The sequence below is a fragment of the Oncorhynchus clarkii genome, chromosome 15 (genome assembly GCF_045791955.1).
Source record: "Oncorhynchus clarkii lewisi isolate Uvic-CL-2024 chromosome 15, UVic_Ocla_1.0, whole genome shotgun sequence".
Classification (NCBI taxonomy): domain Eukaryota; kingdom Metazoa; phylum Chordata; class Actinopteri; order Salmoniformes; family Salmonidae; genus Oncorhynchus; species Oncorhynchus clarkii.
Window position 1 is genome coordinate 23,083,523 of NC_092161.1, and position 15,058 is coordinate 23,098,580.

The 15,058-nt window shown below is 46.0% G+C and overlaps 2 protein-coding genes across 3 annotated transcripts in view; one reads left to right on the top strand and one right to left on the bottom strand.

Moving 5' to 3' along the window:
- LOC139366823 (SCO-spondin) overlaps positions 1 to 2,430 on the bottom strand; it is a 77,838-nt gene extending 75,408 nt beyond the window's left edge. Inside the window, exons 1-7 of the mRNA XM_071104517.1 lie at positions 2,411 to 2,430; positions 2,052 to 2,261; positions 1,796 to 1,878; positions 1,412 to 1,582; positions 718 to 941; positions 453 to 555; positions 108 to 266 (exon numbers count right to left, since the gene is read on the bottom strand). Coding sequence (XP_070960618.1) covers positions 108 to 266; positions 453 to 555; positions 718 to 941; positions 1,412 to 1,582; positions 1,796 to 1,878; positions 2,052 to 2,261; positions 2,411 to 2,430 — 970 coding nt within the window. The remainder of the gene's footprint in view (positions 1 to 107; positions 267 to 452; positions 556 to 717; positions 942 to 1,411; positions 1,583 to 1,795; positions 1,879 to 2,051; positions 2,262 to 2,410) is intronic.
- A 6,718-nt stretch (positions 2,431 to 9,148) lies between these two features.
- LOC139366741 (amine oxidase copper containing 1) lies at positions 9,149 to 14,638 on the top strand. Of its 2 annotated transcripts, none has more exons than XM_071104433.1 (5): positions 9,149 to 9,285; positions 9,988 to 11,532; positions 12,223 to 12,511; positions 13,082 to 13,214; positions 13,395 to 14,638. In XM_071104433.1, the coding sequence occupies exons 2-5, from the start codon at positions 9,990 to 9,992 to the stop codon at positions 13,662 to 13,664; spliced, it is 2,235 nt and encodes a 744-aa protein (XP_070960534.1). In that variant the 5' UTR covers positions 9,149 to 9,285; positions 9,988 to 9,989; the 3' UTR covers positions 13,665 to 14,638. The 2 variants fall into 2 exon arrangements, with proteins under 2 accessions (XP_070960534.1, XP_070960536.1); XM_071104435.1 differs by having other exon boundaries at positions 9,224 to 9,281; positions 13,395 to 14,506.
- The last annotated feature ends 420 nt before the right edge of the window (positions 14,639 to 15,058 follow it).

Sequence of the window (15,058 nt, forward strand, 5' to 3'; positions counted from 1 at the left end):
AGTTGAAGGACCACAGAGAAGAAGTCACTAGTGTTCCAACAATCAGTACTCATGAAGGGAAGGAGATAAGGAAAGGAAGCTAGGAAGCCCCTGTCTGGTCCCCTCACCGTCTGCATTGTTGTTATAGACTCCACACAACCCTCTGGTGGTGGCAAGGTGTTCTGTGGTGACCGTCAGGTAGACGGTGTAGCCCATGTCGAACTTCACCCGCACCCCCAGACCGCTCTCCACAAACACAAAGTCCCCCAGCCAATGCACACTCACTCCTGTACACAGACACAGTGAGGGGAGGGATGGAAGGCATGGTAAAAAAAATGGTAATGGTACAGGCTAGTATTGTGTGAAGGTGAATGTGAGCTTGCTTGGCAACATTTTCAGAACTGACAGACAGAAGAAAAGGAATAGAGAAGTCAAGCTTTTCAACTGTTCTGACCAGAGGGTGTTGGAATTACCGTTTTGAAAGAGCGGTTCTCCTTGAGGAACTAGCAATCCATTTAATGTTAAGTTCCTGAGGTGAACAGAGACCAGGTCTAATCCCAGCATCATCCTCAGCGCCTGGGAGAATGACACATCAGAAATGATGCATTTTTATTCAACCCAAAGCGCTCCACACTCTATAGCATCCACCAAGCTACTTTGTGGGAGAACACTCCACACACAGGCTAACACATTGGAGAGACAAGGAGTGATCGTTCAGCTCATCGTAACCTACTGTACCTTGCTGCAGTCTCCCCGACCGTTACACACAGTGCTGATGTACACAGCCCATGTCCCATCTGTAGACGATGCTAGGACGTACGTACAGTCGCCCTGGAAATGAAAGTGCTTTCTGTCAAAGGTACGATAGTGAGCCCCTCCCCAGCTCAGACAGGTGGCCGAGCCCTGGGGGTTCCGGGCGCTCCCCAAATGACCCCCCCGCACCAGGGGAGACGACTGCGAGTCTAAGAGGAGAGAAATGGATAGAGTCGGGGAGAGAAATGGAGAGAAATTAAGAGAAATGGAGAGAGGAAAAGTCAATGGAGTGTTGAATAGATTCATTGCTCTTCATCTTCACATGTGAATCATTATGTTGACTCAAAGCAGCTCCACATCAAGGCCACACAGGAATAACTGCCTGTCTTTAACTGGAAGACATATTTAAAACCAATCTCCTCTGATAAAAGTTCCCAAGAACCTCAGCCTTTAACCCCACGAGACAAACATCTGACAGTCTAGACCTCCTAGTGATCTTTATCAAGTACATTAGACATTCAAAGCCATTAGAGAATATAGAGCAGTGTTTTGTTCTCAATTAGACAATTTTCCTCTGTCAAATTCGACCACTAACAAATGTTGTCGGACAATCAGTGTAATACTGTGAGTGGCAGAGAGGGCGGTGCTGTGGAGAGCGGTACATCCCTACAGCACTGACCAGCCAGCAGGGTGTAGGTACAGGACAGGCAGGTCTGGTCAGACGCGTTCCTCCAGCTCAGGCCCCACAGGCTGCCACAGCACTGCTCCATGGGCATCAGAGAGGAGTTGTGCACCCCTGGGAAGTCCTCGCAGCTCCATGTGGAGTAGCAGTGGCCCCGCACACCCACGCCTGGTCCAGAAACGAGGGACAGTGTGAGAGAGAGAAACGGAGCAAGTCAGACAGAATGATGAGGAAATATGTTCAATTCTTCTCAATATGCAGTCCATTTTTCTGTCCCTCCTGTTGTCAGAAGCCTACTAATAGCCAATGTAATCATTAAGATGGACACACATAGCGTCAATGGAAAGTGAATAGTACTACTGTATAGAAAGTTGTTATTACCCTGTGAACAGCGCGGTCCTCCCCAGCCTTCGCAGCACCCCCTCACAGTCTTATTCACCCTCTGGGGCTCCATCTCAGCGGGTCTGCTCATAACACATTCAGTATATGTATTACTGCACAAGGCAACACGCAATACACTCAATAGCTGGCATCTTCATTTTGTTCTTATACATTCAAGTCATTGCAGCTTTCATGTCATTATTGAACATTTTGGTGTTGTAGTACATTTTTGGAGTCATAGTAATCATCTCCTCACTTGTATAAGAAGCAGACAGCCTTGCGGCCCAGTTGTTTGTAATACAGTGCAATGTCATCATCCCCCCCGTGCTTGTGGCGCATCCTATCCACATCCAGCCTCCAGTCCTGCGTGTTGTATTGGTACACCTCGGAACAGTCCACCTCACGCTGAAGACGGGGGGAAATGATCCGGTCCACTCTTTCCTCCACTGTGTGTTCACACCAGTGCCTGGGGTGGTGATAAACAACATGAAATGAAGTGAATAATATAATATAATAACAGATGCCATTTAGCAGACACTTTTATCCAAAGTGACATAGAGTCATGCATGCATACATTTTTTTTTACATGTGGGTGGTCCAAGGAATCCAACCCACTTTCCTGGCATTGCAAGCATCATGCTTGTGTTCAGCTGGGCAGTGTTCTTAACTGGAAGGTCCAAGTAGGGAGTGTCTGCACCAGAGTCCAACAACGCCTCTATTTCCTACGTAGAAAATAATGCTCCCTTTCTAAAATGCGGTCAAAGAGATTATCCTGAGATGTGGCATCACAGTCTGCCTTGGCAATTTATCAGTCCAACTAAAATCTCAAATTGCCCCCCTGACACAAACTGCCACGAAGGCCAATGTGTGTGAGGTGGCATCCATCCCTGCAGACTATTCCTGAACAGACAGTTATCAGACACACGCAGGAACTTATTTCAGACCCCATCCCCTGTGCCTCACTCTGAGGAGGCTATCAGCTCCTCCCCTCAGGCAGACACTATAGGGTCCCTACATGCTGAACAGGTATAAGCACTCCTTCATTCCCATGTCCTTCAAATACCTGAACAGCAATAAGTAATGCTGGCCTGTGTTAGTAGGTCACTGACTAAATGTGCAATATGTATTATGTATATGGCTATATGAGAAGTGGAGAACGTGTATATTGGGAAACGGGAAATGTATGTATTACGTTGAGTGTGTAATGTACAGTGTTTATTTTGTATACAGCAGTACTGGGTGTCTAAGACAATTTTTCCCCTTGGGGACATGAAAGTTCATCCTATCTTGTGCTCTATAATCTAAACTGCTCATAATCTATACTGTATATCCTATCGTTTACATATCAGTTTATTACCTTGGATACTACCTTCTATTTTTTATTTATTATTATTGATTATTGTACTGCAATGTTGAGGGAGCTATCGCACAAGCGTTTCCCTGCACCTTTTATACATGCTGTAAACTGTGTAGCCCTACGTGACAAATAAAATTGGATTTTATTCGATTTTTCTACCAACTGAGCTACAGAGGAGTGAAAAATCATTTAAGTGAAAAAGAGGGAAGCATGGAACCATGGTGTAAAAACAAAGGGGAAACGATTTGTAAATATGATTAACTTGTCGGCAGAAAAAAGTACCCCTTCCAACAGATGTTTAGTTTAGTAAATGTAATATAAAGCAATATAATGTGTGTTTCCTTTCTCTTAGACTCTACGGTGGTCAGTTCTTACCCCATCACCATCACCACACGCACTCCAAGGAGAGACATCAGTAGAGTCCACATACTGCTCACTCTCTCCGCTCTGTGATGCCTTGGAATAGACCTCTGAGGGAAAACATTTTCTCTCAATATGTATACACATACAGGAGTAAAATGTTAAACTGTGGTTGTGCAACCCTTTATTATATTGAGTGACGAAGGCAACAAATACATGTTTACATAGGCAGAGATGACACAGGTTACTCAAGAACTATAAGATCAACTGGGGATAAAATACAGCCAACTGAAGGCAATGAGTAGAATAATAGAATTCTCACCTGGATATAACTGGTTTCAGATAGAGCTTGGCACTTCAATAACCTGGGGGTATTCCTTTGACTGTTGATCCTAATACGATATACCCCTGATTTACTTCCCTTTCCTAGATCAAGGTATCTTCGTTTTCTTTCTCTCTGTCAGGTCCTGAAAGTATACTCTCAGCAAGTGGATCTGTTGCTTTATAAGGGGCGGGTGCCCCTTTCACTGGGTTTTAAACGGTGTCCGACTCCCGGAGGAGCACAATGCCATCTGAGGAGCACGTCATTGGCTGAGAAGCCTGAGGGCCACAGCTGGGAGGGCCGCCATTGGCCACCAGGCGGAAGGATGGTGACACTCGTGCCTCCTGCCTGTTCAACGGTACAGGACCTAGCAGGAATGGGGGCTGGGGGAGGAAGGAGGAGGAAGGAGGAGGGGGAAGTGGATGACACTGGGTGACACAGAGGGGGTACAGGCAAAGAGAGAGAGACATCATCCATGATGTTTGTGCTGATACTAATCCTATAAAGAGAGGCGTATCGGGAAGGATGGCAGTGGCGTTTATTTAATAAAACATGTCAATGGACAGGAGCCAGGGGGTTTTCAACCCGGACAATATCCCTGGCCTGACCCTTTGACCCCCAGAGAAAGGAGACACAAACACAGCTGCCACCAAAGCCCCCTATCTGTAGCTCTCATCTGGAGCATGGCAGCCATTTTGGATCCATTCGCGGCCAAAGCCCTTCAACACACTTCACTAGTTACCAGAGAGAGAAAGAAGTGAGTTAACTCTCAGGCCGAGTTTCCATCGACTGTGATTAAATGCTTGATTCAGCTAGTTCCGGTACCAACTACTTTGTTTCCACAGAACAGAAGTAGATAAGACATCAATCTCCCAGTGTTATGTGCCACTGGGCACACATTGGATGAATCAACATTGTTTCCACGTCATTTCACTGGGATATGTTCTGGGTAGCCTCTGAGAATAACATTTTTTTTACGTATTTACGGATACGGTGACTGAGTTCATCAGGAAGTGTATAGGGGATGTTGTCACCACTGTGACTATTAAAACCTACCTAGCAGCATTTGCACAAAACTGAAAATGCGAACCACCGCGTTTAACCATGGCAAGGTGACTTGGAATATGGTTGAATACAAAAAGTGTAGTTATTCACTCCGTAAGGCAATCTAACAGGCAAAACGTCAGTACTGAGACAGAGTGGAGTCGCAATTCAACAGCTCAGACACAAGACATACATGGCAGAGTATACATACAATCACGTAATACAAAGGGAAAACCAGCCACGCGGCAGACACTGAAGTCCTGCTCCGGGACAAGCTATACACCTTCTTCGCTTTGAGGATAACACAGTGCCACAGACGCGGCCCGCTCCCAAGGACTATGGGCTCTCGTTTTCCGTGGCCGACGTGAGTAAGACATTTAAGCGTGTTAACCCTCACAAGTCTGCAGGCCAAGACAGCATCCCTAGCCGCGTCCTCAGAGCATGCGCAGACCAGCTGCCTGGAGTATTTAAGGATATATTCAATCTCTCCCTATCCCAGTCTGCTGTCCCCACTTGCTTCAAGATGTCCACCATTGTTCCTGTACCCAAGAAAGCAAATGTAACTGAACTAAATGACTATTGCCCCGTAGCACTCACTTCTGTCATCATGAAGTGCTTGGAGAGGCTAGTTAAGGATCATATCACCTCTACCTTACCTGAAACCCTAGACCCACTTCAATTTGCATACCGCAGCAATAGATCCACAGACGATGCAATCGCCTGGAGAAAGCAGAAATACCTATGTATAGCTCAGTCTTCAACATCATAGTACATCATTGGTTGCCAGAGTGATTTGTTGTGGAAACACATTGGTAATACCAGAACTAACCCAGTTGCTAGACCTGCAAATATATAATGTCCTATAACAGCTCCCTCATTTGATTAGCATTGTGATAATGAGGGGTTGTGGCTAGACGGTGTACAGCTACGGATGGAAGTGACACATAAATTGTAAAAATAGTCATTCTGTGTCGTTTCAGGGAGAATTTTACCATTTTAACAAACCCTAATTCTAACCATGTTCCTAACCTTAACGTAATTATCCTAACCTGCTGCATACATTTTTTAACATGCTACAAAAAGTAAATTCTGTTCGTAGCTCTACAGTGGGCCTGTAATGGCAAGTTCACAAAGTCATGCAACGCTATAATTTATGTAAGCAAAATGAGGTATGTAAATACTAGTAAATCCAGGCACCAGTAAACACTACAAACCCATTCTCTACTGTATAATGGCATGTCATTTCTATAGACACTGATAATCTTGTATCTTACTCCATGGCCTGAAGTTTCAAGTGACTTTGAGGATTTCATATGATATCCACAGGTTTTCTATGAGATACGTATAGGGTTAGAGTAGTGTGTTGCTGAGGAACAGGGACAACACAGTGTGTTCCCCTGGATGGTTTTCTAGAAGGACTCTGTATGTTTCTGTTCACCAATATCGTGTTGGTAATATCATGCACGACTCTTAAGGAGTAAAATGCACATCCGTTGAAACCTTTCAGGGCTAGGTAGAGTGAACAGTTCAAAGTAAATAGAAAAACTGGCACAATGTTGTATGTGTCCAGGAGATTTACAATACCAAATCATTTCCCCGTGGGGGTGCTGTAAAATAAAGAGACAAATTTCCTTTTGGGGGGGTTCACCTTAAATCCGTCTTACCAAATTTCTATCAGCATGTTAAATGTGAAACCAGAGGGAAAAAAACTCTGGACCACCTTTACACCACACACAGAGACACATACAAAGCTCTCCCTCGCCCTCCATTTGGCAATATGACCATAATTCTACCCTCCTGATTCCTGCTTACAAGCAAAAATTAAATCAGGAAGCACCAGTGACTCAATCAATAAAAAAGTGGTCAGATGAAGCAGATGCTAAGCTACAGTACTGTTTTGCTAGCACAGACTGGAATATCAATAAGTTCATTGATGACGTCGTCCCCACAGTGACTGTACGTAGATACCCTAACCAGAAGCCATGGATTACAGGCAACATCCGCACTGAGCTAAAGGCTAGAGCTGCCACTTTCAAGAAGCTTGTAAGAAATCCCGCTATGCTCTCCGACGAACCATCAAACAGGCAAAGCATCAATACAGGACTAAGATCGAATCGTACTACACCGGCTCGGACACTCGTCGGATGTGGCAGGGCTTGCAAACCATTACAGACTACAAAGGGAAGCACAGCCAAGAGATGACCAGTGACACGAGCCAACCAGACGAGCTAAACTACTTTTATGCTTGCTTCGAGGCAGATAACACTGAAACATGCATGAGAGCACCAGCTGTTCGGGAAGACTGTGTGATCACGCTCTCCGCAGCCAATGTGAGTAAGACCTTTAAACAGGTCAACATTCACAAGGTCGCAGGGCCAGAAGGATTACCAGGACGTGTACAGCGAGCATGCACTGACCAACTTGCAAGTGTCTTCAATGACATTTTCAACCTCTCCCTGTCCGAGTCTGTAATACCAACATGCTTCAAGCAGACCAACATAGTCCCTGGGCCCAAGAACACTAAGGTAACCTGCCTAAATGACTACCGACCCATAGCACTCATGTCTGTAGCCATGAAGTGCATTGAAAGGCTGGTCATGGCTCACATCAACACCATTATGCCAGAAACCCTAGACACACTCCAATTTGCATACCTCCCTAACAGATCCACAGATGACGCAATCTCTATTGCACTCCACACTGCCCTTTCCCACTTGGACAAAAGGAACACCTATTTGAGAATGCTATTCATTGACTACAGCTCAGCGTTCAACACCATAGTGCCCTCAAAGCTCATCAATAAGCTAAGGACCATGGGACTAAACACCTCCCTCTGCAACTGGATCCTGGACTTCCTGACGGACCGCCCCAGTAAGGATGGTAAGGTTAGGTAACAACACATCTGCCACGCTGATCCTCAACGCAGGGGCCCCTCAGATGTGTGCTCAGTCCACTCCCGTACACTCCCGTACTCACGGGATGTTCACTCATGACTGCACGGCCAGGCACAACTCCATCACCATCATTAAGTTTGTTGATGACACACCAGTGGTAGGCCTGATCACCGACAACGACGAGACAGTCTATAGGGAGGAGGTCAGAGACCTGGCCATGTGGTGCCAGGACAACAACCTCTCCCTCAATGTGATCAAGACAAAGGAGATGACTAACATGGTCAAAGCACACCAGGACAGTCGTGAAGAGGGCACGACAGAACCTATTCCCTGTCAGGAGACTGAATAGATTTGGAATGGGTCATCAGATCCTCAAAAGTTTCTACAGCTGCACCATCAAGAGCATCCTGACTGGTTGCATCACTGCCTTGTATGGCAACTGCTCGGCCTCCGACCGCAAGGCACTACAGAGGGTAGTGTGAATGGCCCAGTTCATCACTGGGGCCAAGCTTCCTGCCATCCAGGACCTCTATACCAGGCGGTGTCAGAGGAAGGCCCTAAAAATTGTCAAAGACTCCAGCCACCCTAGTCATAGACTGTTCTCTCTGCTACCATCTAGGTCTAGGTCCAAGCGGCTTCCACCCCCAAGCCATAAGACTCCTGAACATCTAATCAAATGGCTACCCATACTATTTGCATTGCCCCCCCTCTCTGCCTCTTTTACACTGCTGCTACTCTCTGTTGTTATCATCTATGCATAGTCACTTTAATAACCCTACCTACATGTACATGTTACCTCAACTAACCGGTGCCCCTGTACATTGACTCTGTACCGGTACCCCCCCTGTACATATTCTCGCTATTGTTATTTTACTACTGCTCTTCAATTACCTGTTACTTTTATTTTTTATGTATATGTTTTTTAACTGCATTGTTGGTTAGGGTCACGTAAGTAAGCATTTCACTGTAAGGTCTACAGCTGTTGTATTCGGCGCATGTGACTAACACAATACAATTTGATTTGATTGTATTTGATTTGTGGGTCAAATCATCCCTTAAGAGCATACAGTGAAAGTGTTACATTCATTTTCCAGACTCCTGCATGTTAGGGGAACATTACTCATGTGTACTGAACCACTATCCTCTGCCAGGATAAATACTTGGACCACTAAGTAAATTGTCAGCGTACTACACTAATCAAATCATTTCAAAATCACTTGTTGCTCAATTACTCGGCGTGCCCCCCTGTGGAATTAATCATCTATACCATAGACCTGAGATTTCAACACTTTTACAACCCCTCAGTGACCAATCCTGTTCCGCCGCTGCCAAGTTGAAGGCAAAATATAAGCAGCTGCTCATTGAGCCCTGTTTTCATAATACATCTCGTCCATCTGAACTGCAAAGGGAAGGATACAACTGCTTGGTCTGTTCTGGTTCTGGACAAAGCGACATTGTTTCACTCAGGGCTGGAAGCAGGAGTACCCTTCAACGTTTGAAGTGCCTACTGTAGGTAGGTCAGTTTCTTTGTTACAAAGGCGTGCACTGCCTACAGTGCTCTGATTTGCATGCTTTTCGTGTTCTGCCTCATTGCAGCATATCACAATATTACATAAATAGGGTTACATAAGCATGTTATAAAATCAAACTGTTTGAAAGAGGCAATCTGTAACACATAAGTCCCAGATTGAAGTGAGGACCCATTGGTGTGCTGCTGAGAACAGAACAGACTTGACAGGGGTCGATACACATGCAACATTAACAGAGACAGGGCAGAGGGGAGGAAAGGAAACATTGTACGAAGATCCCCACTGCATGGAAGCTGATCCATACTGTTAGAAGACCAGAGGGAGCGGAAAAAAAGAGTGGTAAAGAAAGGAGGAGGAGGGGAAGGATGAGAAGGAGGAGGTTTGCTTTTCCAGCTGTGGAGAGAACCGGGGTGGGGAAGAAGAGATCGGGGGGTGTGGGGGGAATGTGTTCCAATCTGGATGCTAGTATGCATGTTTCTTTTTTCAGCACTGGAGGAAACGGAGGAAGCACGCTATAAAATCAGTGTAGGGTTTACTCAAGCTCTTTTGTTAGATAAGCATTATACATAGCTCAATAACTCAAGTGCAAGGGTCATTTCAACAGGAAGAACAGGGCTGTCGGTGACTATAAGAGCACGTTCTCGATTAATTCCTGGCCTTCTTCTCTACTTGTTGTGTCTCCATAGACATGGCCAGGTGCTGCTGTATGCTGGTGCTGCTGGTTGCTCTGGGCGTGTGTGAAGCCTCTCGTGGCCGGGAGTGGGCTCACCATGGAGCCTCCATGTTCGCCGACCTGACCCCCCGTGAGATGCGTGACGTCCGGGACTACCTGCAAGGCAAGCCAGAGCTGGGTCTGACAGCGACCCGGGGCAAGGACCTGAAGAAGAACAGCATCCTGTTGATGGAGCTCCACCTGCCTCGGAAGCACGAGGCCCTGAGGACACTGGACCGGGGCCAGGCCAAACCCACACGCCAGGCCAGGGTGGTGGTGCAGTTCGGGAACCAGGCCCAGCCCAACATCACTGAGTTCATCGTGAGTCCACTGCCCTTCCCTACTTCGTACACGGGGAAGACCTTCAAGGGAGACCGGCCCATTCGGTTTGAGTCGAGACCCATCACGGCGGCGGAGTACTCGCACATCATTGACATCTTGCAGAAGATTACTGCCAAGGTCCACAAGGTCCTGTTTGAGACCACAGGCGGATTTTCCTTCCACAACTGCACCAACCGCTGCCTGACATTTTCGGACATTGCGCCCCGTGGTTTGGAGTCGGGTGAGAGGAGGACCTGGATCATGCTGCAGAAGTTCGTAGAGGGCTACTTCATCCACCCTGTGGGCTTTGAGGTCCTGGTGAACCATAAAGATCTGGATCCCGAGCGCTGGACGGTGGAGAAGGTGTGGTACAACGGCCAGTACTTTGACAACGTGGAAGAACTGGCAGAGCGATATGAGAAGGGAACGCTGGAGAAGGTCCAGCTTCCTGACCATGACGATGAAGACTTGTACTCCACTTACATTCCCCGTGGGCACAGCAACACGCGCACCGACATTCATGGGCCCAAGCTGGTAGAGCCCCAAGGACCTCGCTACCACGTGGATGGGAACTTCGTGGAATACGCCGGCTGGTCCTTCGCCTTCCGAGTCCGCTCATCCGCCGGCCTCCAAATCTTTGACCTGCGCTTCAATGGAGAGCGCATCGCCTACGAGGTCAGCCTCCAGGAGGCCATCGCCTTCTATTCGGGTGACACCCCCGCCGCCATGCAGACCAAATACATAGATGCTGGCTGGGCCATGGGAACTGTGGACTACGAGCTGGCGCCTGGCATTGACTGCCCCGAAATCGCAACCTTTCTAGACCTGCACCATTACTACGACACGGACAAGCCCATGCGCTACAAGAACGCCTTGTGTGTGTTTGAAATGACCACAGGGATGCCTCTGAGGAGGCACTTCAACAGTAACTTCCAGGGGAGCTACAACTTCTTTGGGGGTCTGGAGAACCACGTGCTGGTGCTTCGTACCACTTCCACCGTCTATAACTACGACTACATCTGGGATTTTCTCTTCTACCAGAACGGAGTGATGGAGTCCAGGGTCAGTGCCACCGGCTACATCCACGCCACCTTCTTTACGCCTAACGGACTGCACTATGGCTCTAAGGTGTATAACTTCGTACTTGGTAACCTGCACACTCATCTCATCCACTACAAGGTTGACCTTGATATTGCCGGTGAGTTCTGTTTTAATAATCTGGTCGCGTGGTCACACTTCTAGGGAAGTAGATTCTAAAAGGTATTTTAGAACTTTGGTCAAACATTGCATTATGACTGATGCTCCCAGCAAAAAACAAAAACATGAGATTGTCAGTCATTTTGGTGAGTCATTGACAAGAAACACAATATAAGCTCTCATTTCCGCACCATGGGCAATACAATTGATAAATCACATGTGAAATGGTATGCCTAGTCTGTGCAATATCTGCTTCAGAACTTGACATTAGTGCTTAGGTCAACTGCATTTCAAATCAACAAATGGCAATAAAGGAATGTTTTAATGAGGGAGGGCATAGGCCCAGCCACTTGGGAGCCAGGCCCACCCACTGGGTACCCAGGCCTAGCTAATCAGAATTAGTTTTTCCCCACAAAAGAGCTTTATAGACAGAAATAAATATTCCTCAGCAGCTCCCCCTTTCTTGATATGCCACACATGTTAAGTGGATGGATTATCTTGGCAAAGGAGAAATGCTCACTAACAGGGATGTAAACAAATTAGTGCACCAAATTTTTGATAAGTAAGCTCTTTGTGCATATGGACATTTTTGGGGACCTTTTATTTCAGTTCAATAAACATGGGATCAACACTTTACATGTTGTGTTTATATTTCTGTTCAGTATATGATTGCTTTTGTCAAACGGTCCAGGTCGGGAGAACAGCTTTGAGTCAATGGACCTCAAGTACGTGAACTTCACCAACCCGTGGAGCCATAAACATTCTGTCGTCCAATCCAAGCTCGTCAAGACGCAACACCAAACGGAACGCAGCGCAGCCTTCCGATTTGGCAAAAAGTTCCCCCGTTACGTGCACTTCTACAACCCCAATGAGAAGAACAAGTGGGGCCACCAGAAGGGGTACCGCATCCAGTACAACTCCCACGCCAACAGTGTGCTTCCCCGTGGCTGGAGAGAGGAGAACGGCATCAGCTGGTCCAGGTAACAAAAACACACAGCTAGTTTAAGGGATAGTTAACCCTAAAAGCTAATTTAATCAAATGTTACTTTTGATACATCAGAAGAGGTCTAAAGTCAACCTCAGTTCATTCCACTCCATGTGTTGAGTAGTTCCCGCTGTAGAACGCAACCCAAAATGAATGGGAAAGATTGTCACCATCTAATTATATGGTGGGGTAGTAGGGATACCATCCCTTTAAACCCTAGCATAAAATAATGAATAAAAGGTACAGGTACCATGAACTACAGACAGCAATTCCATGATAATCCAGAGAATATGGGAAATGGATACTGTGGTGTATGAAGGGTGTACAGATCATTATTATAAGATATATATCAATGCTCTACTATCGATCGATCTATCTATCTATCTATCTATCTATCTATCTGGACCCCTCTCTCTCTCTCTCTCTCTCTCTCTCTCTCTCTCTCTCTCTCGCTCTCTCTCTCTCTAATCATCTACTGTCAGAAAGTTCTGATTCAGTTTATCTAAAGCGCAGTACATATGGTCTGTATTAGTGAGCGTGATAATGGATTAGTTTTCCTCTGTAGATACCCATTGGCTGTGACCAGGCACAAGGACAGTGAGCCCACCAGCAGTAGTATCTACACTCAGAACGACCCCTGGGAGCCTGTGGTCTCCTTTGAGGACTACATCCGCAACAATGAAGACATCACCAACCAGGTTAGACCTGCTGCTACAATAACGCAACTCATTCTCAGATTTATGCTAGCAGCTTCTCAACCCTGGATGACATTACTGTGTATAATTCCTTACTTATGGTTATGGAATTATAATTGTATAACTCAATAATCAATCCAATTAATCAATTCATCAATCAACTTGACAATATATTTTGTGTAGGACCTGGTTGCCTGGGTGACAGTGGGCTTCCTGCACGTGCCCCACTCGGAGGACATCCCCAATACGGCAACGCCCGGCAACTCTGTGGGCTTCTTTCTGCGCCCCTTCAACTTCTTCGATGAGGACCCCTCTCTCTCATCCCGCAGTACCGTCATTGTCCGGCCAGACAAAGAGGGGAAGCCAAAGGTCCAGAGATGGACCCCAGAGGTCGTAGGTCATTGTGTGACTGACAAGCCTTTCTTCTACAACGGCACCTACGCAGGAGTCTGAGGGGCTGGTGTGAGTGACAGGAAAGACACAAAATGGTGGTTCCATCCTTGCGTCTGAGTGGTGCCAAATTAATGTGAGCTGACATTTAAATCTTGACTCCGACATTTAACTTAAAAATCATTTAAATGCAAAAGAATGCATTATGACACAGGCATTAACAAAATTTATATTATGTTGATATCTTACCTGAACCTGTTGAAATGTGAAAGAATAAGAATATTTTGTATTTTTTTTGTCATATTACGTTTTTTTTCTGAGAACGCAAATTGATTGAAGCAATTTACCATTCTTATCCATAGGCACATTTCAATAGAAATCCTCTATAATCACAACTCACAGACAAGTGTTGTCATGTATATACTTATGTATCCGTCCCAGATCTAGCAGAATGATTGTTTCCTTTTTACTGTGGTTGTCATGCCAACCTTATTGTGTGTGAGGCCTGGGGGTCAAAGCACTCAAACCCCTGTTGGGTGAGGGTCTCCATGGATGGGGTTTAGTTGCTCTGAGCATCCAGGATGCAGGATGCCGGGATCAGCCACCGTCCGCCGGGCTCCTGGATCCCAGCAGGCCTGCATGGCGAGAATGTTTTCACTGGGAAAAAGTTAGCTGAGCAAACAGGCCGATCCGGAACTGCCCCACAAACAGTCCAGGATTCACCTGCACCATTGTCCGGGGCAACCAGCTGCCCCCACGCAACATGCAGGGAGCGAACCGATCGAACATTCTACAATGTTTTAGAACTCAGTTTTCCCTCCATTTGTTTTGTCTTTGGGACAGTTTTCCTTTAGGTACTCCTGCCTACTTTTAATTAGATACAATAAAGAACTAACTGCATTAAATCAAATGGTATAACATTTGGGTTGTATCGCTTCTTTTCAATTGGGTGTTTTTAATCAGATTGATTGACTTGACCATGTATTCTCAAACTGTACTGGAATTTGGAAATGACATTAAAAGTAGGGAAAGGGTTAGTCGTCTTCAAGCATTGACGACTGCAGTCACTTTTGTAGCTGTACAATCAGACAAAAAGCAGCATTTCAACAAAAGCAGGCCTAGGGAATATAAGCCAACAATTGTTGTCTATGGTTTTTTACAATCAGAACCTTGTAAAAGTGTGTGCCGACATTTTATGGTGTATGGTAAAAATGGGTACCATTAGAGTCATGCAAGCAGGAGGAAGAGACGACAGGAGAGGAGAAAACAAAGCAGGAGAGGACAGATTATTTTAGAAGATGGGTGAAAAAGGGAAAGGCTTTAGGGTAAATGGCATTCCTGTGGTTTGCCATGGTAATGATGGCTTCGGTGTCATAATGAACAACTCTAGGGAAGAAAACAGTGTCAAGTCTCACAGTGGGAAACGGTCAATACAGGCCTGTGACTAACACAGGAAA